Below are 22040 nucleotides of genomic sequence, written 5' to 3' on the forward strand. Positions count from 1 at the left end.
GCACAGAACACACCTTCCATGGGACAATCCCAAAATAATCCCCTTACCAGAGCTGTGTAAAATGGGAAAAAGAAGAGGATTGCTTCCAGAGTGTTCCTCTGCACAAGGACATTGGAATCCAGCACTGACACACACAAAGACTTTATCTGTAAAAGGAAAACACAACATTGGAATGACCATCAAATAATCACAGGAAGGAAAGGAAGAAAATCTGGCTACCTATGAACAATATTTTGTTTAAATAAGAGGAAAATTACAGTTTAACTCCTGCACCCAAAATGAGTTAAAACAAACTTTTGTGGCCATTAAAAGAATTGTTAATATTGGGTTTGTAACAATACAGAATGTCCCAGAGTTACAAGATGTAAAACCTCCCAAAATGCAGATATTAAAGTACTCTAATTAATCTTACACTTATTCCATCACTCAACATGAATTACTCCCTACAGAAGATTTCCATTTTAGTGCAAAACTAAAAAGACACTAAATTTCAGAACAGCAAACACTTTGGGAGCTGCACATTAAACACTGTAACCAGAAAAGCTGCTCTTCAAATTAAATGTAGGAAGCAATTTCATATCATGCACCTTTCAGCCTCTCTTATCCAAAAACTGTTAACTGCATGCTATCCTAATTTAATCCAGAGAAAACCCAATCTGCTGGGATTATGGAGTGGAAAATGAACTTACTGTGAGTTTATAATCAGTGCCAAGCATGAATTTCTGCTGTTTGCCAGAGAGTTCTCTGTTGATGTGGCTGACAACGAAGAGGGAAGCAGGGAGCCTGATGGAGGGGCTGCCCAGGACACTGCCCCACAGGGCCCCATAAAACACCTCCTGGCCCATCAGCAGGGACAGCTTCACCAGCAGAGCATCTGTTCTGTACACAGACACAGCCCACAGGAGAGAAAACCCCTTTGTTAGCTGATTCTGTACCACAGGAATGTAATTATATAGAGTTGAGATGATTTCTTTGAATCTCAGGATGGTTTGGGTTGGAAGGGACCTTAAAAACCACCTTGTTCCACCCCCTGCCATGGGCAGGGAAGCTTCCCCTAGACCAGGTGATGATGGATAAATCTCATTGGACAAAAACAATCAAACCCACTCAGTTCTTTGTCACTAAAACAAAGTTTCTGTTCATACACTGGAAACTTCTTCAGGAAATATCTGCAAATATTTAGCTCTGACCAAACAACTGCAGTACCTCTGACTGCAAAAGGTTTATGGGCAGAGGTGTGAAATACTAAATTGGAAGGAATTTAAGCAGATGCTGAAGTCTGAAAGCAAATGTTATAAGTCTGGGAGCTGGAAGTTATCCTAAAAATTTCTATTTTCAAAACAACAGGGTTAATTTTTAAAACACTGGATGAAGAAAAACAAGAGATGTGAAATCCCCTGGGTCCCTGAAGTGTCCAAGGCCAAGCTGGATAGGACTTGGAGCAACCTGGGATAGTGGAAGGTGTCCCTGGCCTTGGAAGGGATTGGAATAGGATAATTTGGATGAGCTTTAAGGTCCCTTCCAACCCAAACCATTCCATGATTCCATGAGATAAAACACCTTGCACACAGGACACCCTGAAATGAATTCCAGGCCATCCCACTGGAAGTCCTGTGACTGGAGGCACATTCCCTGCTCTGGAATACTTTGGTATTTTACCATAAAGGAGGAATTAAAACCTCACGAGAGGAATGCAAATGGAGAAAAGAGGAAAAAGCCCAGCTCAGAAGAGGAAGCATCCTCCCAGTGTGATGTTCTTTTCCATTTCCTTATAAAAAAATCCCTCAAACCAGTTTTCCTTTTCCATTTTCTGTGTGTGAGCGCACAAACTCAGGAATATTTTGAGCAGGAAATGGTGTCTAGGCTGAAGCACAACCTCAGCACTTTGTTCCCTTTCAGGATCAGCAGGAGATGGATTAATTTTAGTCTGCAGTATTGAAGGTTCTGAAAACACTCAGTGGAGAGCCTCTCATGAAAAAGAATTGAAAATTAACCTAACACATCTTCTGTCATGATATTCTTGCACCAGAACCATTGCAATGAGTAAACAAAAGAAAAACTTCCTCATGGAAATTTGTATTTCACCGAAGAACCTCCCATTAAATGAATTTTAGCACAAATACTTCACAAGATTTATGAAATATGTGGTCAGTACCATGTGATCCTGTTTGCTCAAGGCAAAGAGGAAAATGATGCCATCAGAAATGGGGAAGAAAGGTATAAAACCAGAGGTCAGATCTTGGAAGTTCATCTGCAGTTCCCATCAACTCCCTGCTCCATATTTTTGTCAAGTTACATAGAAATATTGGAAAGAATTCAGCTGCTCTCTCATGTTAAAGTATTCAAATAGAATTTATCTCCAGAGCAGTGGTTTGGGGAGTCAGGTGAATTATTTAGGAGTTCAGAGGAGCTTGAAGAAATAGTTTTTATTCTTTTCTCTCAGCACATCTATTTTTAACCCTCCTTTTCCTCTTCTCTTCTCCTCCTGGGATGACAACAGAGGGGAAAGGGTTTTTCTACTTCAACATCTTCCCATGTCCCACAATTCATCCCCCTTTGGAAGCTCTTTTATCTATAGAAATCTGACAGAAATTTCTCGAAAATTCCCTTCAAAATCAAAATACTGCATATTGCTTCAATTAATATGGAATAATTAATCTTACCTGTCATAAATTTCTGATCCTTCTTCCAAGCCAGGCAGCAGCCCAATTACAAAGGCCTGGAGTCCAGGCAGGAGAGACTTTTGGAGAGGGAGAAAATATTTCTCATACAACCCAAGGAGAACAGGTCTCACTGACATTGCTGCATTTGCCAGCAGAGGGAACAAACCAGAGCTTTGAATCCAAAAGAAAGACAAAAAAAATGAGTTGATTAAAATAGATTGAGATGGTTATGCCTTAGAAAACAAAATTTAAATGACTTGTACAAGAAAAAATCCTTGGCAAGCCATTTTATGCCTTAGAAAACAAAATTTAAATGACTTGTACACGAATAAATCCTTGGCAAGCCATTTTATGCCTTAGAAAAAAATGTAAATTACCTGTACAAGAATAAATCCTTGGCCAGCCATTTTGTGCCAATGATTTTGAAGATTATTTCATAGGTTTCTAAAGCCTTTAAGTGCACCCCACTGGGCAGGGCTGGGTGCAAGCACTGGGATAATCTTTTACTGATGATCAGTTTTCTGGGCAGCAGAGAATACTTCAGGTTACTCTGCAGAGCCTGGGGGAGAAAGGAGAGAATAAATAGTTAGAATGTGAAATACAAAATATATAATGACTGAAAGTTAGAGGTTGAGAGGAATGTTGAGAAGAGTTTTAACTCCTAACTGCATTTTGTTACACTGAAACAGCACAATTCTGCATTTGATTTTTTATATAGAATCAGCCATGGAAAATTTAGAAAAGCCTGGTTTGACTCTGCTGAGAGGAGGGAAAAGGAAGTCAAAGAACAGGACTGGGACAGGGTATCCTTATCCTACCTCCAGGGGAAGTAGGGAAGTGACAAGAAGAGAATCTCAGCTTTTAAGGAATAAAGAAAGAATTACAGATTTATCTTTCCTCATAAATTCTCATTTAATGAGTGGAATCATGGAATGGTTTGGGTTGGAAGGGACATTCAAGATCATCTTGTTCCACTATCCCAGGTTGCTCCAAGCCCTGTCCAGCCTGGCCTTGGACACTTCCAGGGATGAGGACCCCACAACCTCCCTAGGCACCCTGTGCCAGGGTGTCCCCTCCCTCACAGGGAAGAATTTTTTTCCTAATAGCTGAAACAAAAATAACAAACCTTCCACCCAAAGCAGACACGGTGAAATGGGACAAAACCCTCTGATCTGGAATTCTGTGTGGCTGCATTCACTAAGTTGAGTAACTCACTGCATTGATGTACAAGTAAATGATCTTTACGACAGGAAATACTTAAGTAAGTTTTGCTGCTGGGCCAGGTTTTAGGAAAAACTGTGCCTCTCTTCTTGGGAAAGGTTCCTCCTTTCCTTGAGCCAGCAAAGCATTTCAGCAGGGAAATAAGTAAGTTTTCTCTTCAAGTCAGAGACAATTAAAAAGAAAAGTTGCAAGTCAAGGGCACTTCAGGCTTTGATCGGTCTGCAAACACAAGCAGATGTTCCAGAGCACGTGGACATTTGGGAGGTTTTCAGGATCAGGCAAATTCTTATCTCTCCCTAAAGTTAAATCATGGCCTTATCCTATGTAATCATTTTTAACTTGAGGTTCTTCTATCCTGCTTGGAAAAGCAGCAGGAAGTGGAATAACCCTTCCTGGAATAAACTCAGACCAGGTCACTTAACCCTGAACACTTCTCAGCAGGAAGGGGAAGAGATAAAATCCATCACCTTTTAATAAGAGCAGCTAGCAGTAAATTTATTCAAGAAGAGAAAAGGTTGAGAGTTTATAACAACAGCAAACAGAAATGTCACCCCATCCCAGCAGACACACAGATGTCACTCAGAGCCACTTCGTTTCCTTCCTTCCCTCCCCCAGGATGGGCAGAGCTGCATTTTAATGGGTAATAAAAACCAGAATCCAACAATAGAGTAATATTGCACATATTTAGCTAAACCAGGTTATATTTGTGCAGTTACCCTTTTTATAACTTTTACATTTGAGACATTTCCCTGTGTGTTACACGAGGAATATTATTTCAACATTAAAATCCTTAATACCTGTAAGAACTTCGAAGATTTCTGGAAAGCTGGACTTTGAAACTTTCTATTTATATTGTTTGGCATGTGTTTGCCCACACCCTCTCTGTATATTTACAGATCTAAAAGGAGTTAATTTAAAAAAAAAAGGCCAGTGGTAAATATTTTCCCTCTCGGTGTTCAGCCTGAACAAATACCATCTTAATATTCCAACAGTTTGAATTGAAATATCAGCCAGGCAGAAAATGGAAACATTCACTGTTTATCATACAGAGAATCAGATCCACTACAGAAATAATGGCATCTCAGCAAATGGCTGGTTTGGCTCCAGCTTTCCTACGGATTTGAAGAAAATAAGAACTCCCTCCCCCAGACATCAGGGATAGATAAGCAGAATATTTAGAATCACTGAATGGTTTGGAAGGGACATTAAAGATCAGCCAGGGATGGGCAGGGACACCTTCCACTGTCCCAGGCTGCTCCAAGCCCCAATGTCCAGCCTGGCCTTGGGCACTGCCAGGGATCCAGGGGCGGCCACAGCTGCTCTGGGCACCCTGTGCCAGGGCCTGCCCACCCTGTGCCAGGGAACAATTCCTGCCCAAGATCCCATTGTGTTAAAAATTCCCAGTTATCCCTGATCTCCCAGCAGATTCAGGGATTTTAAACCACACTCCAACATTTTAGAAGGCTGTGGTTGCCCCAAGAGCCCTCCCAGCAGCCCCTGGCTGCTGCTTTGCTGAAAGGTCCAGGTTCTTCCCAGCTTCCCCAGAACTGCAGAGATCCAAGGATTTCAAAAGGCTTGAAAGGCACGAATTAGCAGAGGGATCTCAAAGTGTTCACTGAAATAAGAGTGACACGATAATAGACAGGTTTCTAAATGCTAAATAGTCCCCTTGAGCTGACAGGCAAAGTCGAGAAGGTGGATTTTTAAATATCCTGAGCTTCCACAAGTGAAAAAAAGAACACAGAAGCAGGATCCAGGAGTGCTGAAATGACAACTTTGGCTGTGAGAGGTGAATAAACCTGAGATCCCATCCCACACCGTTGTTTGCAACACTAGCACATAAGGATGCTTAGAATTTCTGTGAAGTTGGGCTATAAAAAGCACAGAATTGTCTAAAAAGGGAAAACTTGCTATTTTTTGCACCTGTGCCTTAAAATTAAACCACGCACACAGAGCAATATTTGCATTTCCTCAGTTCCTGGTTTAATTCCTTCTGCACTAGAAACCTGTTTAAAAAAATGATAAAAAACCCTGTGCAAATCAAGCAAATATTTTTATTTCCATTACTAGAATTCCAGGAACAGGTAGCATCAATTTCTAAGCTTACCTTCAACTAGGAGATACCATAATTCTTGTTTAAACAACAGTGGTTGTGAGGAGAGGGGGAGAAGGAGAACCTGTGATTCCATTTTCCACTGATTCATTTTCCAAGTAAAAAAAAAATTGCAAACAGAGTTCCAGCTTCCATAGAAATACCATGAATAGAATTAATTTTAAAGGTGGTTGGAGCTGGAGTTCTATTTAAAAAGAGGGGAAAGAGGTGTTTAAAATATCCTTAATCCCGCACCTTGAATTTGTCCATTGGGTTTGGGGAAAAAATAAAGGAACTTCTCAAAAATAGAAATAAAGTTTGTCTTCAGCAGAAGTCTGAAGCTGAGCCAGCAGCTGGTTTAAAGCCCTGGATGTCTGAGTTTTCATATGAAGCAAGTGCTTAATTAATGGCTGCACTCGTTAAATCCCTGCTTGAGAAGAATCCTCCTCTTCTCTCCCTCAATTACAGACGGATTGTGACACTGAGTGCTGCTGTTCCAACAATGAATGTGCAGCTGCAATGAGTTTTGGGGCTTGTTTTGCCTTTCCCTCCAAACAGAACAAGGATTTGGGTGAGATCAGGTTCACCTCAAAGTTCCTGAGGCAAGAAAAGTCTTCAGAACTAAAAAGTCACCGATTTATTTTCTGTTAGCAGTTTGATTTTTTAAAAATTTACTTTGAAATTGCAAAGTAAAGATTAAAACTTGGATTTACAGAGCTGTGTTACGTCCAAGGATAAAAACAGTTTGAAAGTGCTGTTTTCAGAGCAAATACTACTAAAATTACAGATTGGATTGGGTTGGAAGGGACCTTCAAGATCATTTTGTTCCAACCTTTGCCATGGCAGGGACACCTTTCACTATTCCAGGTTGTTCCAAGCCCCATCCAAGCTGCCCTTGGGCACTGCCAGGGATCCAGGGGCAGCCCCAGCTGCTCTGGGCACCCTGTGCCAGGGCCTGCCCACCACAAATTTCAGAGTTTTTAAAAATCCCCCCTTTCCTAATTTCTTTACAAAACCAGGATGCAGAATCCAATATTTTCTACTCCTTAGTTGTTCATTTTGCAAATTGTGCCACTTATCTACTACTTACCTACACCCAGAGTTGAAATTTATGGAAAATTTCTGTTTATAATCAGGATTAAAAATTTGGATTTTCCTAAATTCATCATATTTTTAGCCTCTTAATTGCCTGAAGTTCCCACTACATGAACATTTTATATGCATTTGCTATGTGTTTATACTCTGAATAGAGTGACAGGCATTGTGGATATAAAAACAACGTTAAAAGCACCAGTTTCATTGTCAAACCCACCTACACTGAACCACCACCTGTTTCTAAGTTTAGAAGGCCACATTTCTCCAGCCCAGCAGCTTTTTGATCAAAGTATGAAAGTGATTTCTCACTGAAAATGAAGCTGAAAGCTTCCTTAAAACATTGGTGCCCATATTGACTGCCTGTTTCATCCGCCTGTGTGCATCTGCTCATTATATTCTTATTATAAATATTACTTTCCACTGTTTCTCATTTCCCATAATGTTATATTACAGCCACATTATTCAAAATAACCCCCCTAGATCTTTCCCTTATCAACTTGGGGTGTAAAATAAACGAGCCAATTCTGCCAACTCCCTCATGCTCACACCTGGTGCCTGCAGTTCTTTAACTCTGAAGGGGAGATTCATCTCACCTGACCTCAGAAACCCAAAAATCAGCCAAAACCATGGGTAAAACTGCAGTAACTCACCTCAGGCTCCCCATAAAACCCATGAGGAACACACACAATTTTAGGATAATGTTCATCTGACCTACTTTAAGGAAGAGATGAGTCACAAAACAAAAAAATAGTTTTATTTTTTTATTCCTCTTCCTGTCTAAAAGCAATTCAAGGTGAAGCTGTCTGTGCTGAAGTCGTGTCAAGTCAGATAAAGCTCATCTCCCTTAAATGATGAAATAAAATCTCTCCAGATCTGCCAACTGACCCTTCTGGCTGAGCATTCAGATGTTGCTTCCCTGGTTCTACAAGTCTCCACGAAATATTATTTAGAGCTGTGGAAGCAACAAAGAAACTGAAAAACAACCTCCAGTTTATCCTGAGTAGAACCATCATGGTTGGAAGAGATTTTAAGATCATCAAATAACAACAGAGAAGTAGCAGAGTTGTTTCTCTTCACCAACCTCCATTTTTTTACCTCATTTTTAAGGAGTAAGAGCCTGTCTTGCTTTCTCCAGACTTTGGATTACCTGGAGGGTGATGCCACTGAGCTTTGTGGAAATAAGAGAGTGTTTGTGTGTCTTAATAGTGCCTGCAGGAGAAAAAGCCTCAGAAAATATTACACCCATAGAGGCAAGAACAGATTTCACACTGCTCTGGGAAAGAGCTTCGGAACTTCTTGATTTCTTGTGTTTTGTCCTTCCCTTTCTCAGCAGTTTCATGTGTGATTATTGTCAGTTTTCCCTGCACACAAGTGACCCCCAGGATCTTTAATATAACCACATGCAGTGTGTAAAAGCAATTTTCTCACTGAGATCCTGCTGATCTCTTCCCTCCTGCTCATCCACCTCCCCCACTGACTACAGGAAAAAAGAGGTTTTCTGTCAGAAACTCCAACCCTGATAAAACTCAACAATAATATTTCTGTTTGAGGCTGTAGGAGACCCAGGAGTTCAGGGAACAGTTAGTGACATCTTCTTTCCCAGTCTTCCTTTTGGCAACACCTTCCCCTGCCACACCATCCTGATTTTCAGATAACAGACAGGGATGAACACTGGGGATGATTTGCTCCACCAATTCTTAAGCTCTTAAAAAGATTAAATCCATAAAATCCCACAGCAGATGGACTGCTGGATCAGCTGAAAGCTTTTCCCTTGGCTTCTCCTCTGCTGCCACATCTTTTGGCAATTCTGCACCTCAGTAAGAGTCTCAGGTAGGTGCTCACCAGTTCAGTGTGTTCATCTAGATCAAGAGAAAAGATCAAAGCCACCTCTCACTCTAATTATTTCCTATTCTCCCTTTTGAGAAAAGCATTTTGAAGGTCTCTGGCTCTTGACTCAACAGCAATCAGGATGAAACAGTGAAGGCAAAAATATGGAGCTCCTGTTCCAAACCAATATTTCTTTCTGTCTGTCTCTCTCCATGGTCATACAAAAGACACCACCAAATTTCCCCAAATCTAAGGGGAGGGCACAGTCAAGTAAATGTGACCTTTAAATACAAGCTTTGACTCAGAAAATATTCTAAAACTGGTCACCTCCTGTTTTCTAGAAAAGCTTTTTAGCTGCTCTAGAATAAGTAGCAGCATTTTGATGCAAAAATTAAACTAATTTAGCAGCATAAAGACAGCAAATACCATTTGCAGGAAAGCTCTGCTGCTTTCACCAGAATTTCTCACATTTATATAAAAAATACTGACTTAGCTCTTTCCATTATTTTTCTTGAGTGAATTTTCAATTTTTCCAAGAGCTGGAAGCAACAGAAAAGTTCATAACAATACAAATCTCACAAACAAATAACAAAATACTCCCTTCACACTGTACCTTATTGAGTTTGCCAAGGGAAGAGATCAGATCTGCCCATTCACTGGATGATTCAAAGTTCCTCAAAGCTTTCTCAATTGCTGAAGAGTAATTCCTGTATCTGTAATCCCCAAGTAAATCCTGCTCTTCTGGATCCATCTTGGGTTCTCATAGCAAGGTGGAACCTCCTGGTAAACTAAAACAGGCAAAGAGTTACAAAAATCACCCAAATTTCAGTTCTGGCACACTTGAGGTAACGATAAATATGCAGAAGCACTGACAGAGCACAAATAACAGGTCAGCAGATCCAAATTTCAACACAAAGTTAAAAATAATTCCCTGGCCATGACTGTAACTCCGCACTGCTCTTCCAAAAGCTTTGCAGTCACTTTTTCCTATTTCTGGAACGTGTTGTTCCCTCCCATGCACGTGGATGTCACACAGTAACAAAGGGAAGGACTCCAAAGTCCCACTCCAAGCGCTGACAAGGAGCTGGGGAGCTGGGAATGGCTCTCATAGCTCATCACCTGGGCTTTGCAAGGCTACCTGGAGCATGGAATGGGAAATATTCCCAATCAAAATCCTGCTTTCCAGAGGAATGCTGCTAAAGGGCTCTCAGCCCACAGCAGAAGGAGCTCTCAGAGCTCTGATCTCAACTTGGCAGCAGCAGATGCTCAAGTACAAGTCCAAGGTGTTGTGCCAAAATGCCAAGCCATGCATTATAATCTTCCTGCATTTCAACAAAAAGGATCTGTATATTTTTATATTTAAAAATAAGCTGTTCTGACCTGATTTTCCTGTGTTTTGCAAGGCATTTAGGTTGAAAATCCAACATACACCTGGTTTAGAACAATGGGAAACAAGCATGGTGGGATTTTCCCTGCTTAAAAACCCTTCCTTGTCTCCTTTGCTACCTCTGACACCACTTCTGTTAGAAGACATAAAAATATTTATCTAGGATATTTTAAATATGCTTAGATTTAGGTTTAGGTCAATCCCTGCTGCATCACTGATGCAGAAAAGAAATCACAGCTCTGTGACAAAATATTTTACATTTCTGAAAGACATCTGCATTCAGTCTCCTGCTGTTAGGACACAAAAATAAACCCAAGCCATCCTCCATATCCTTTACAACTTTAAATATTTTGTAATAAACAACTGTAACTCTATCAATAGAAAGGTTTGGGGAGGAAACTCTCCCAAAATGCTGGGTGAATTCAAAAAAGAGAAAGGTTTAAGCCACCTTTGCAGTCCCGTGAGCAGGATTCAGGCATTGCCAATAAAACCACTCTGTGCCAGCCAACCTGGATCCACCTCCATGGAAAAATAAAATTATCACACAGTGTCATCAGGGCCAGATTGGGTTGGTTGGGTTGGTTTGTTTGGCTACAGAGAGGACTTAATTTTGTTTTTATCAGGATGTTTGCAGTGCTTCTCCCAGCAGAGACAGTGAAATCAGAGAATAACATTTATCTGAGATCCAGCTCTTCTTGTTCCAACAAGGATTTTAAAAAAAGAGAAAGTCAATCCTCCCATAAAACCCAACAAAGTGGAAAAGCTGCAAGATACTGTCAGCAAAACTTAAGAGTAATCTGATACAAACACTGGGCAAGAAATGGAACCCTGTTTCCTTCATCTCATCTAAGGATCTTAACCATGGGATTGTTTCATACTCCTGAGAACAAAGCAGGAGCTGGGAAGTTATTGCAGCAGCTCTCTGCCAAGCCAGGGCTGCTGCCACTTCCATGAAGAAGAGATTTGTCTGGATCACTTAGAATCAGGGAGCCGGTTTGCTGACAGGACACATCAGGTCTCAGGATATTTAATTTGGATTTTTGCAGTGAAAAGACAGGTAAATAGTTGCTTTCCACCCAGAAGAGCAGGGATGGAAGTAATGATTTAGTGTGGATTGATGTTCCTTCCCCTCAGCTGCCAGATGTGAGCAAGGTTTGATAAAATCCAATTATCTAAATAAGGCCAATAGATCGGGTTTGTGCTTGGACACAAAGGCAGGAAAATAAATAATAAAAAAAATTCTTTAAAAGCCAAACAAAGGTCCCCTGTCAGTGACCTTTAGGCACGTATCCCAAATCCCAGGTCACAAACTTCCTTAGTAAATCCCGATGTAAATGATTATCCGTCGACTTCCAGCACTGATGGTGCCAGGCTCTTTTCAGTGGTCAGGACGAGGAGCAATCGCCATAAATTAAAACAAGATATTCCACTTCAACACGAGGAAGAGCTTCTTTCCATGGAGGTGGCGGAGCACTGGAACAGCTGCCCAGGAGAACCATGGAATATGCTGAGTTGGGGAACATCCGTCAGGATCATCCAGTCCAGCTCCTGTTCCTGCACAGACACCCCAACAATCCCAGCCTGGGCATCCCTGGCACGGTGTCCAAACGCTCCTGGAGCTCTGGCAGCCTCGGGGCCGTGCCCATTCCCTGGCAATGCTGTGGATCTCCCCGTCTGGAGACATTCCAAACGCACCTGGACACCTCCTGTGTCACCTGCTCCAGGTGACCGCGCCTTGGCAGGGGGTGGAGCGGGTGATCTCCTTCCAACCCCAGCCATTCCGGGATCCTGCGATTCTGTCCTGGGGCAGCTGAACGGGGGGACAGCGCTGCCCCCTCAGCCGGCTCCCCTGCCGTGCCCTCCCCGCCACCCCGTACCTGCGCAAGGCCCCCGCAGCTCCCGGGGCGCCGGCGGCGACGTGAGGCAGCCCGGGCCGCGGCGGGGCGGGAGCGGCTCTCGCAGTGGCTACGGAGAGCCGGCCCTGAGGAACGCCGGCCCTGAGGAACGCCGGCCCTGAGGAACACCGCCCCCGCCCCCGCCCGCGCCGCCAGGGCCGCAGTGCGGCCGCACCACCGAGCGCCGCGCGGGGAGCGCCGAGGCATCGCCCGCCGCAGGACGGCTCCAGCTTTCCCTGTGAGCCGAGGCCGCCGCCGTTGTCACCCGCTGTCCTTGTCAGGCGCTGTCGCTGTCACCCTTCTGCAGGTGTCACCCGCTGTCGTGCCGCGGAGCGCCAAAGCTCCTAGCGCGTCACCTGCCTCGACCCCCCCCCCACCGTGCGGGGAGATGGTACAGCCCGGCGGGCAGGCCGGGGCTCTGAGCGCCCCCTGGCGGCGCTGGCGGGGCGGCGGCTCCGCGCTCCCCCCGCGGCCGCTCGGCGCTGGGAGAGCCCCGGGATGCACCGGGAGAGCCCCGGGATGCACCGGGAGAGCCCCGGGATGCACCAGGAGAGCCCCGGGAAGCACCGGAGCATTGGCATCGCGGCCGAGCCGCTCCCTTCTCCCGCCGGTGGTCTGGAAATAAGGACAACATCAGCTGTCCCCGCCCCGCCGGGACCTGCCCTGCAGGTAAAGGAGAGTCAGCGCTTCCAGCTTCGTTTCTGGTCCAGCTGGATTTAGGAAAGAGGCGTTTTTGGGAAATTTTTATGGTTTTTACGAGAGGTCGAATGTCGAATTTCTAGAGGGCTCGAGTTCGATGTAAGGAGCCATCTGTTCGCTACAAAAGGCTTGGCAGAAAGTGATTGTGCTGGAGGATTTTTAGTTCTCTGACAGCAAAACAAAGGAACAAACAAAACAAACAAAATCAAAATACCCGTGGGAAGTAAAATGCAGGATCGTGCCCGAAAAGGATTCATACACTGTGGAAACATATTATTTAACCTCGGGTTTTCTTGCCCTTCCCTTTTTTTCCCCTTTGCTATCCCTTCTCTTCCCCTCTTCCCTCCCTTTTACCCTTCCCCTTTTTTTTCTTCCCTCTTCCCTCTTCCTCTTCTCTTTTTTTTTTTTTTAACATGCAGGCAGAAAATCGTGGTTGTTCAAAGCAGCTGGGGAAAAAAAAATCAAGAGAAATGCATTTATTTAGTTATTCAAGGTGAGAGAAGAGAAACTGTTCAGATTTGGATGGATACTGTTTCAGCAAGGACCGCCGATAAGTTACATTAAGTATTAAGTAACGCATTAAATATTAAGTTACATTACATTAAGTACAATAAGTGCATTAACTGTTACATCAGTATGCTGGTTTCTTTTCTTGATACCTGCCTTTCCCCTTCCTAACTAGATTTTAGGAATATCTTTCTAAGCTGCACCAATTCAAGGTTCAGTTCCTAAATTTTAGAATTATTCTTGGAAATGCAAGTCAGAGCTTCTGAGCATGTGCCTGACTGAGCAAAGAACTTGGATTTTTTGGTGATTTCCTTAAGACATGACATTTATGTCCTAAAGTACGGTGTGTTACTTAGGATGGTTTCCAGTTATTTTCTCAGGGGCTGGGACTGGATGATCTTTAAGGTCCCTTCCAACCCAAATATTCTGTGATTCCATGATTCTCCTTCAATGGTAGTGACGTGCCATGAAAAGAAGACCAGTAAATCACGTGTAAAAGTTTTGTGCGGACCGTGATTATTTCATTATTATTTCATCCTTTTCTAACCCTTAAACTTGACACTCAGCAAGTTTGCCAAAATCTGAGAGCAACAAAACAATTCCCACACAACAGAGCTGGGAGAGAAGCGGGAAGGCAGTTTAAAAAAGAGAAAGGAAATAAATAATTGATAAATTTGTGTTGAACAATGCATGCCCTGTGCAGAGCCCCAGCCTGGCACAGTCTGGCTTGAGCCTGCTGCCAGCAAACAGCCCTCCCCTGGCACTCTGCCCTGTCCCAGCTCTCTTCCCAGGGCACATTCCCTCTTCTAGGGGCAGCAGGGAATGGGTGCAGCTCCTCCTGGACACGCTCCTTCCTGACCAATATGTTCTGCCTCTTGTTCCCACCTCCAACAGCTGCTTCTCCTTCCCCAAGTCGCACACCACAGCTGCAAAGGTGGGGAAAACATTTGTCCCCTGTCCTTCCTTCTGCTCATCCCACTGGAAGTTGTTTCTCATCAACACCTCCATGAGAGATGACAGTGACTCTCCAGCCACCACCTCCCACTTTGCTTCCTCACCCTGACACAGAGGAAGCTGGTTTAACAAAGAGCTTAATTTAAGAATTTGAAATGCACAGAATGGTTTGGGATGGAAGGGACCTTAAAGATCACCCAGTGCCACCCCTGCCATGGGCAGGGACACCTTCCACTGTCCCAGGCTGCTCCAAGCCCTGTCCATCCTGCCAGGGATAGGGAGTCTATAACCTCTCTAGGCAACCTGTGCCAGGGCCTCACCACCCTCACATAAAGAATTTCTTCCCAATATCCAATCAAAACCTGCTCTCTTTCCAATTCAGGCCATTCCCCCTTGTTCTGACCCCATGTCCCTATGGGAAGTCCCTCTCCAGTTCCCCTGTAGCCCCTTTAGACACTAAAAAGCTGCTCTGAGGTCACCCCCTGAGCCTTCTCTTCTCCAGGCTGCATTCTAAGAGAAGTTTTACAGCTCAACAAAACTCTCCAGGATGAATTTAACACCTTTTGTAAAACTTGCAAACCAAGAATTTGGCTCACACTAAAACAAAACCCAAACCAACAAAGCAGATCCTAAACCTAGAATTTGGCTCACACTAAAATAAAACCCAAACCAACAAAGCAGATCCTGAGTTAGACTTAAGCTGGAGCTTTACAGATCACAGGGGATACTTAAAAACTAATTTGTATTTAGCACTGGATATTACGTGGCTGTGGTCAAGGACTCTTCCACTCTGGTCCTTGCATGAAACAACATGTGTTTGGAATGTTTGGAGATGCCAAGCAGATAGACACACAGCTTCTGAAGCTCAGTGACTCAGGCTGCATTTCAGGGAAGAAGAATTAGGCAGGATTCCCCACTGCTGGATTAAGTCTCTTAAAGCTCTGACGAAAGCCAAGAGCCACGTTGTGTTTTGCTGAGATCCCAGTAGCACAACCGGGAGGGCACACACAGACTGGTTTTTTTTTTTCTGTGGCACATCAGGAGGGTTGAGTTACATTGTAGCGGCCAAAACTTTACACAGATTCTATAATTTTTCCCCTAAACCCAAGGCCTCTGAGTTTTTTTCTTCCCAGAGAATAGATCACCATGAGAACTTTTGGCCTTCCCTTCAAGGAGCTCTGGGGCATGACTGATGAGGTAATTCTTCACAAAAACAATGCTCCTGTATGCTTAAAAAAACAACTTATAACCACCCTTTGTTCTGTGCTGATAAGCAATTAATAACCCCACACAATATTAATTTCCAATGTTTATTTCCATTCCAAGGCTTCCCAATCCAACCTATTCTGGGGGAGGCTAATGTCAAACCCAGTCAGGTGAGGCTCTCTGGCATCGCCTCCCTGACTCCTGATTAACAATTAACAAGCCCATTATTGATTTGTCATTACTAACAACAGCTTTATGCACAATTGTTTCCAGCTCCTTCAGCCTCAGAAGAGGTAATTTTTCAACTCTGAGCACATGAAAGGCCATAAGCAGCATTTAAAGCACATGCAGAGCTCTCCACACCACTTACAGTTCTTACTCCTGCTATGTGGAAAGCACTTAATCCAGAATTTATTAAGGAAATTGGCTGTGCAATAAAGGAACTGAGGAACACTTTGTTGTGTCAGGTCTGTAGTTTATTCTCTCTGTATCCAGTGCAGACATCACAAATTCCAGCCACAAACTTAGCTGCAAAAAATGAAAATATATTTTCAAACTTTCTAAGTTTTTACTACCAGAATAAGCCACTTGGATGAATATAAATCAGAAATTATTTATTGATATATTAATAAAACCAACTGATTATGTTTGGCTATAAATGGTGGATCAGTGCTATTTTTTATTTTCACCTAGTTCCATTTAGTTCTGATAGTAAGGAATGTCTGCACAACTGTGATTCTGGTCTTGAGTCTCCCCCACAGACAGATCACAGGAGCTCTAAAACAACCCCATCCTCTTTAGGAAACCCTGTGCAGCCTCAAACAGCAGCTCTGGATCCTGGAAAGATCTACTGTGATGAGAGATAAGGCACCTGTTTCCTCATCCCAGCTCCATGTCTGAGATCCATCCCAGGGGGAGTGGGGAAAGGGCTGGCAATGATGGAATTAGGAGTGAAAGCAGGAAAACAATGTCAGGCACCTTTCCACCCCCACCTTCCTGAGCTCACCAGGGTCTGACAGTTTTGTTACTCACAAACTGGCCATGAGGAGCATCAGCATTGGAAGGCAAAAGGGCCAAATAAACGGGGGTCTCAGCTCCCTCATCTGGGGACTTGGTGGCTTTGGGACCTGCCATGTCTGTCCTCACCCAGCCAGGGCAGCAGGCATTGAGCAGGATGTGGTCACCTTTCCTTTCCTCGTTTAACAACCGGGCTTGGATCCTGGACAAGACCGTGACCCCAATTTTGGACACCCCATAGGCAGTGTTTGGCCAACCCTCTTTCTCATGGACACTTTTCTTAGTGTCTTCTACAAATTTGGTCATGAGCTGCACCAACTCCTCCTCAGTGATGGTGTCACTGCGGAATTTCTGCTGCAGCTCTTGGCTGCAGCCTCCCAGGGCTGAGCTGCTCACCATGCTGGAGACATTCACCACTCGACCTGAAAAGAGAATAAAAACTGATTATTTTCACACATTTTAAGCCCAGCACTGAAGTGGGGCTGCTCCACAGTTCTGGATTCACTCCTCAGGTGAATACCTGTAAAATAATTTGGTGGGTTGTTTTGCAGAGCTCCTGTAAGATCAGAGTTAAGTCAATGTTCTTCTTTCTAATAAACTCCATTACAGAGGTTAATTTAAGGTGTGAATCTGCAAAAGTTTCAGCTAAACCTCCAGGAAACAACCTCACAATCTGTAGGTACACTCACAGTAGGAACAATACCTAGAGATTCACAAATTTAAGGATTTATCTCCCAGCACTTCAGCAAGAGGTACAAGTCAGCTGAATCAGTAAATCACTCGTCATCTCCAAAATTATGTTGCACTGTTTCCCCTCTTTCCTGCAACTTCACAGCCATTCTGGTGGTGAAGTTGGGGATTTAATTTTAAAAACCACAGAAATTAATTCTTTCTGTTAATGACTTTATTAACACAGTCATCCTTCACTTTAGTACAAGAGGACTAGACTGCAACGTTGGCACTGTTTCTTCTCTCCCCAAAATTCATTTACTTTGTTTTTTCCTTCTTCCCTGGGAACTAACAACTTGTTTTTCATCTACTTGACTTTTTTTTTTCTTGAAAACCTCGATGTACTTAAATGTTAGGAGAGACATATTTTATTTATAGCAGCAAACACATCACAGCACCACATCAAACTCCAAAACACTGGTGCAGTGCCTGAGACTGGACAGAATTTCCCATTTAAAAGGGCCAAAATTCCCTCAAAACTATTTCTTTACTTGCTTTGTTTCACTTACCATAAGGCTTCATAAGAGGTAACAATTCTGTGCAAACATTCCTGGTTCCAAAAAAGTTTGTCTTCAGTGTAACCTCAGCTTGGACAGCAAATGGAGTTGTGTCATGTACTGGTCATAAGAGGTGGGAGGAATGGGAAAAAATAACAAAAATCAGAATTGTAATACTGTTTGAATAGAAGTTACCAAGCCCCAAAAGTCTACCTTAGTTGGCATTTTTAATAATTAGAAAACAGGCATATGATGAATCAAAATATATAAGAAAAGCTTCTACAAAGAGGGCAGAGGCAGGATTTGGTGCAGTCTGGCCAAACTAACAGAAATCCCCAACCATCCCCAAACGTGAGCAACACTTGTGTCACAAATCACCCCTGAGGTGACAGATCACAAGTGAAATGTGGGAATTGGAGCCAGGAAAAGGAGCTCGCTGAGGTGAGTGGAAGGAAACCATGGAACTGCTCTGGAAGGGGATGATTTCATCACACAGAAGTGGCAGCTGGGCACCACCACAAGTGGGGAGGGATTGCTGTGGGCTCAGCACCTGCACTTGGAGGGGGAACCAAGAGTTAAAGTCCCAGCATTGCTCCAGGCTCCGTCTGGGCAGGGATGGAGCCACCTGCCCGGACTGGGCAGGTGTTCACTTGTCTCCAAACCCATGATAATTCAAAAGAGAAATAGTAACAGGTTATTATTTGATGTGGTTTTTATTGCAAAACACAGTTTAATGACTCATGCTCACTTGCAAATCACTTACTTGCATTTAAATCTCACATCTGAAGCCAGATCATGACCCATGGCCGGGGTTATGGCAGTAGGAGAGCCAAAAACCTACAGAAGTCCAAACTCTGGCTTCCATACCCTCCCTTCCTTGTGGGAGAGAACTTCCCCACCTTCAAACGCCACTCATGTGTCTAACAGGATATATTGTAACATCTACACTTGATTTGAGGAGCTTTATTAGACAACTCTTCCCAGAGAGGGTTATCCAGAAGACAATCACAGCTCCACCACCATTTCATACAGGAATGGGTTTTGTTGGATTAAGCTCTTTGCTGGATAAGTGCAGCACAAAACCAAAATAACAAAACTTAATGGCAAATCTTGGGATTTGCCAAATGGCAAGTCTTGGGACAGACTGCAATAGCTCACAATGCTACAACAAAGAACGGAAAGCATAAATTCTGGGATGGCAGCAGAAATTTGATGAGGCAAGAAGCAAGCTTGGGTAGAAACACCAATCTGGGAAGCAAGAATTAAAACAAAACTACGAGAGAAGCATCACAGCAAATTCTTAAACAGCAACAGTTACGAGAGGATCCTTTATCACATTCTAAATTGTGTGCCCTGCTGCTGACTCAGTTGTTGTCAGTTTGAGGAACCTCTAGGCTAAACACCTGGAAGTGATACTGTAACTGCTGCTGGAATCTTTGCTGAGCACACCCTGAAGCTCAGACAATTCTATTAAGAGTTGCCCCCTATTAAGCTTATCTTGAACACAAGCAATTTCCCTAAAAAGTAACAGGCAAAAAAGTGACTGAGCTTCAGAACATCACTGCATTCCCACTCCATGAGAAGTTCCCTTCTCTCTTTCAGTGTGAATCCATTGCCTCTTGGAAGGCCACACTGAGCTCAGCCCAAAGCTTCTCCTCTCCAGGCTGAACAATCCCAGCTCTCGCAGCCTTTCCTCCCAGCAGAGCTGCTCCATCCCTCTGCTCATCCTGGTGCCTCCTCTGGCCTCTCTCCAGCAGCTCCACGTCCTCCCTGTGCTGGTCCCAGGGCTGGGGCAGCTCTGCAGGTGGGCTCTCACCTGGGCACAGGGACACAGGGGCACAATGCCCTCCACAGAACCATCAGCCAGACTCTGTCTGGAGCTAACATGATTCTGGATTTCATACACATAACAGAAATGCATCCTTCCACCTTGAAACTGCTGTGTCTTTCTCACTTTCCCAGCCTTTCTGCCCACTGGAAGGTGAAAGGGTTAAATTCTTGCTCAGCACAGCAGGATTTGGGTGAACAACTGGTTTAGAGGTGACTGAATGGCCTGAGAAAGTTCGAGATGACAAAAGCCACCGTGGGACAAAAGTTCTTTTTTATCAGCTGGAGTCCCTGAGCACATAATGCAAAGCCCAAAGCATGGGGGTGGAGAAGAGAGGAAATACAGATCCCTGAGGCACAGGGCTGATATTCCCGATGGTGATGGGCTCCCATGGCCCTGGTGAAACTCCTGGGCACTGAGACAATTAATCCAACCCAGCTCACCTGCCCTGTGTGCCTCAATATTTCCATGTGGTACAAACACAACCCACCAGGGAAGCATGTTTACAGAATCACGGAGTCATTATGGCTGGAAAAGCCCTCCCAGCTCATCAGGTCCCAGCTGTGCCTGACACCCACTTTGTCCCCAGCTCAAAATGCCACATCCAGGCCTTCCTCGGACACCTCCAGGGACGGGCACTCCAAACCTCCCTGGGCAGCCCCTGTCAAGGCCTAACCACCCTTTCCAGGAAGAGATTCCTCCTGATGTCCAACCTGAACCTCCCCTGGCACACTGTTCTCACATCATACTTAAGATGGGAAGCTTGCCCAAGCGAAAATGCAGCACAGCACTGGCACAGAAGTGTTGGCTGCACCCACTGCCCTCTCCCCACAGCTTGGCAGAACACAGGACTATCCCAGCAGAGCACTTCCTACCTTTGAAAGCGATGCCTGCGTTGTTCACCAGCACATTGAGCCCTCCATACTTCTCCTTCAGGAAGTCCCGGAGCGCTCGGATGCTCTGCAGGTCATCGATATCCAGCTGGTGGAAGAGCGGCCGCAGCCCCTCCTGCTGGAGCTGTGCCACGGCAGCCTGGCCACGGCCGGGATCCCGGGATGTCAGGTACACATCCCCCGGGAATTGCTTGCACAGGGCCCGCACGATGGCCAAGCCAATCCCTTTGTTGGACCCCGTCACCACAGCCACCTGCACGTTAGACATTGTCCCCTCGGGACGCGAGCCGAGGTGCCAGGAACTGCCAACAGCAAAGAAAAATTCAGCCAGACAGACAAAACGGCTGTTTGAAAAGGAATTAGAATCATGGGATGGTTTGGGTTGGAAGAGACCTTAAAGATCATCTCATGGCCAGGGACACCTTCCACTATCCCAGGTTGCTCCAAGCCCCGTTCAACCTGGCCTTGAACACTTCCAGAGGCGTGGAGTCCACAGCCTCCCTAGGCAAGTGGTTTTTCTTTAAAATACTGTTTAAAGTTCCACCTCGGATTATGTGAAAGAAACTACATTCCTGTTCAAGACATGTAAATTCCTAAGGGAGCAGGAGGTATTCACAGAGAGATCTGGTGTTAAGTGTTCTGAAGAAAGGCCAGCTGGTGATGGGTAAAAAAGAAGAAAGAAACATCTGGACTAAAAAACGTTAATGACTCATTTTTAGTACTAAATTAACTTTTTGTGGGAGTCAGTTCTTCTGCACTTACACCTCACAGAAAGGCTTCCCATCTTTTAGGAATATTCAATTGGTTCAGCTCAAGTTTTACTTAAAAACTCAGGCCCAAAACCCGAGCAACCTGGTGTAGTGCAAGGTATCCCTATCCATGGCAAGGGTTGGAACTGGATTATCTTTAAGGTCCCAAACCATGAAAAAAAAGGGATGGTGTAGCTTTATCTTCCAGTGCCAGGAAGGAGGAGCAATTACAGCCTTTTCTGGGGGAAGCAGCAGCCCACAGGCTGACTACAATGGTTGGTTGTGTAACACACCATCAGGAAAACCTGCTTGCTGCTTTTCTAACAGATATAGTGCATTTAAAGAAGCTGCATTTCCCCCCCTAAAGCAAGTTTAAACACTGCGCTTGTTCCCTTTTGGCATCACTGCCGTATCTCTTCCAAATTTACTTGTAACCCTAAGCAGGCATCCAGCGAGGATATAACACTTCTAGTAGGTCCGGAGTGACTTCTCAAAGTCAGGAGCCCTCTTCCAACCTCACCGCAAGTCTCCTTCAGTCCCCACTTGTCCCCCTCACGGGGAGGGAACCTGCGGGCCGCCATGAACCCCAACCCCCTGAGGGGGACGCGGGGGTGAAGGGTCCGGGGGGACACCCAGCATCCCATCACCCACCTCTAGCACCGCGGGGGCCTCTCCCTCGTCCCTCGGCTCCACACAGCGAAGACAGGACACGTTATTCCCAAAGCACAGACACTTCCAAACCACGGAGGAGGGAAACGGGGACGCCCCTAAGATGGCGGGG

At 44.6% G+C, this 22040-nt stretch overlaps 2 protein-coding genes and 1 long non-coding RNA gene across 5 annotated transcripts in view; 1 reads left to right on the forward strand and 2 right to left on the reverse strand.

The window, feature by feature from the left end:
• DOP1B (DOP1 leucine zipper like protein B) overlaps positions 1 to 12333 on the reverse strand; it is a 46466-nt gene extending 34133 nt beyond the window's left edge. The window contains exons 1-6 of one of the 3 annotated variants that reach the window (XM_032101148.1): positions 12163 to 12330; positions 9512 to 9678; positions 3041 to 3222; positions 2664 to 2834; positions 690 to 879; positions 48 to 146 (exon numbers count right to left, since the gene is read on the reverse strand). In XM_032101148.1, the coding sequence (XP_031957039.1) occupies positions 48 to 146; positions 690 to 879; positions 2664 to 2834; positions 3041 to 3222; positions 9512 to 9649 (780 nt within the window). In that variant the 5' untranslated portion in view covers positions 9650 to 9678; positions 12163 to 12330. Of the gene's footprint in view, positions 1 to 47; positions 147 to 689; positions 880 to 2663; positions 2835 to 3040; positions 3223 to 9511; positions 9687 to 12162 lie in introns of all 3 variants that reach the window. The other 2 variants (XM_032101147.1, XM_032101149.1) reach the window with 2 other exon arrangements.
• A 235-nt stretch (positions 12334 to 12568) lies between these two features.
• LOC116440408 lies at positions 12569 to 14026 on the forward strand. Its single transcript, XR_004238579.1, has 2 exons — positions 12569 to 12849; positions 13299 to 14026. It is a non-coding gene; the product is annotated as an uncharacterized LOC116440408 (long non-coding RNA).
• Positions 14027 to 15636: 1610 nt separating this feature from the next.
• LOC116440407 (carbonyl reductase [NADPH] 1-like) lies at positions 15637 to 22039 on the reverse strand. The gene is made up of 4 exons (XM_032101153.1): positions 21911 to 22039; positions 20493 to 20812; positions 17802 to 17909; positions 15637 to 16985 (listed from the first exon to the last, which is right to left on the reverse strand). The coding sequence occupies exons 2-4, from the start codon at positions 20776 to 20778 to the stop codon at positions 16549 to 16551; spliced, it is 831 nt and encodes a 276-aa protein (XP_031957044.1). The 5' UTR covers positions 20779 to 20812; positions 21911 to 22039; the 3' UTR covers positions 15637 to 16548.
• Between the last annotated feature and the right edge of the window lies 1 nt (position 22040).

Source organism: Corvus moneduloides, chromosome 2, assembly GCF_009650955.1.
Source record: "Corvus moneduloides isolate bCorMon1 chromosome 2, bCorMon1.pri, whole genome shotgun sequence".
Lineage (NCBI taxonomy): Eukaryota > Metazoa > Chordata > Aves > Passeriformes > Corvidae > Corvus > Corvus moneduloides.

Bases quoted from the DNA above. Each gene is read 5' to 3' on its own strand.
- LOC116440407 (XM_032101153.1), bottom strand. From the start codon at position 20,778: ATGTCTAACGTGCAGGTGGCTGTGGTGACGGGGTCCAACAAAGGGATT. The intron at 17,910-20,492 runs GTAGGAAGTGCT...TCTTATGACCAG, and splicing joins CGCAGGCATCGCTTTCAAAG to TACATGACACAACTCCATTT. The intron at 16,986-17,801 runs GTAAGTGAAACA...TTCTCTTTTCAG, and splicing joins ACCTCTTATGAAGCCTTATG to GTCGAGTGGTGAATGTCTCC.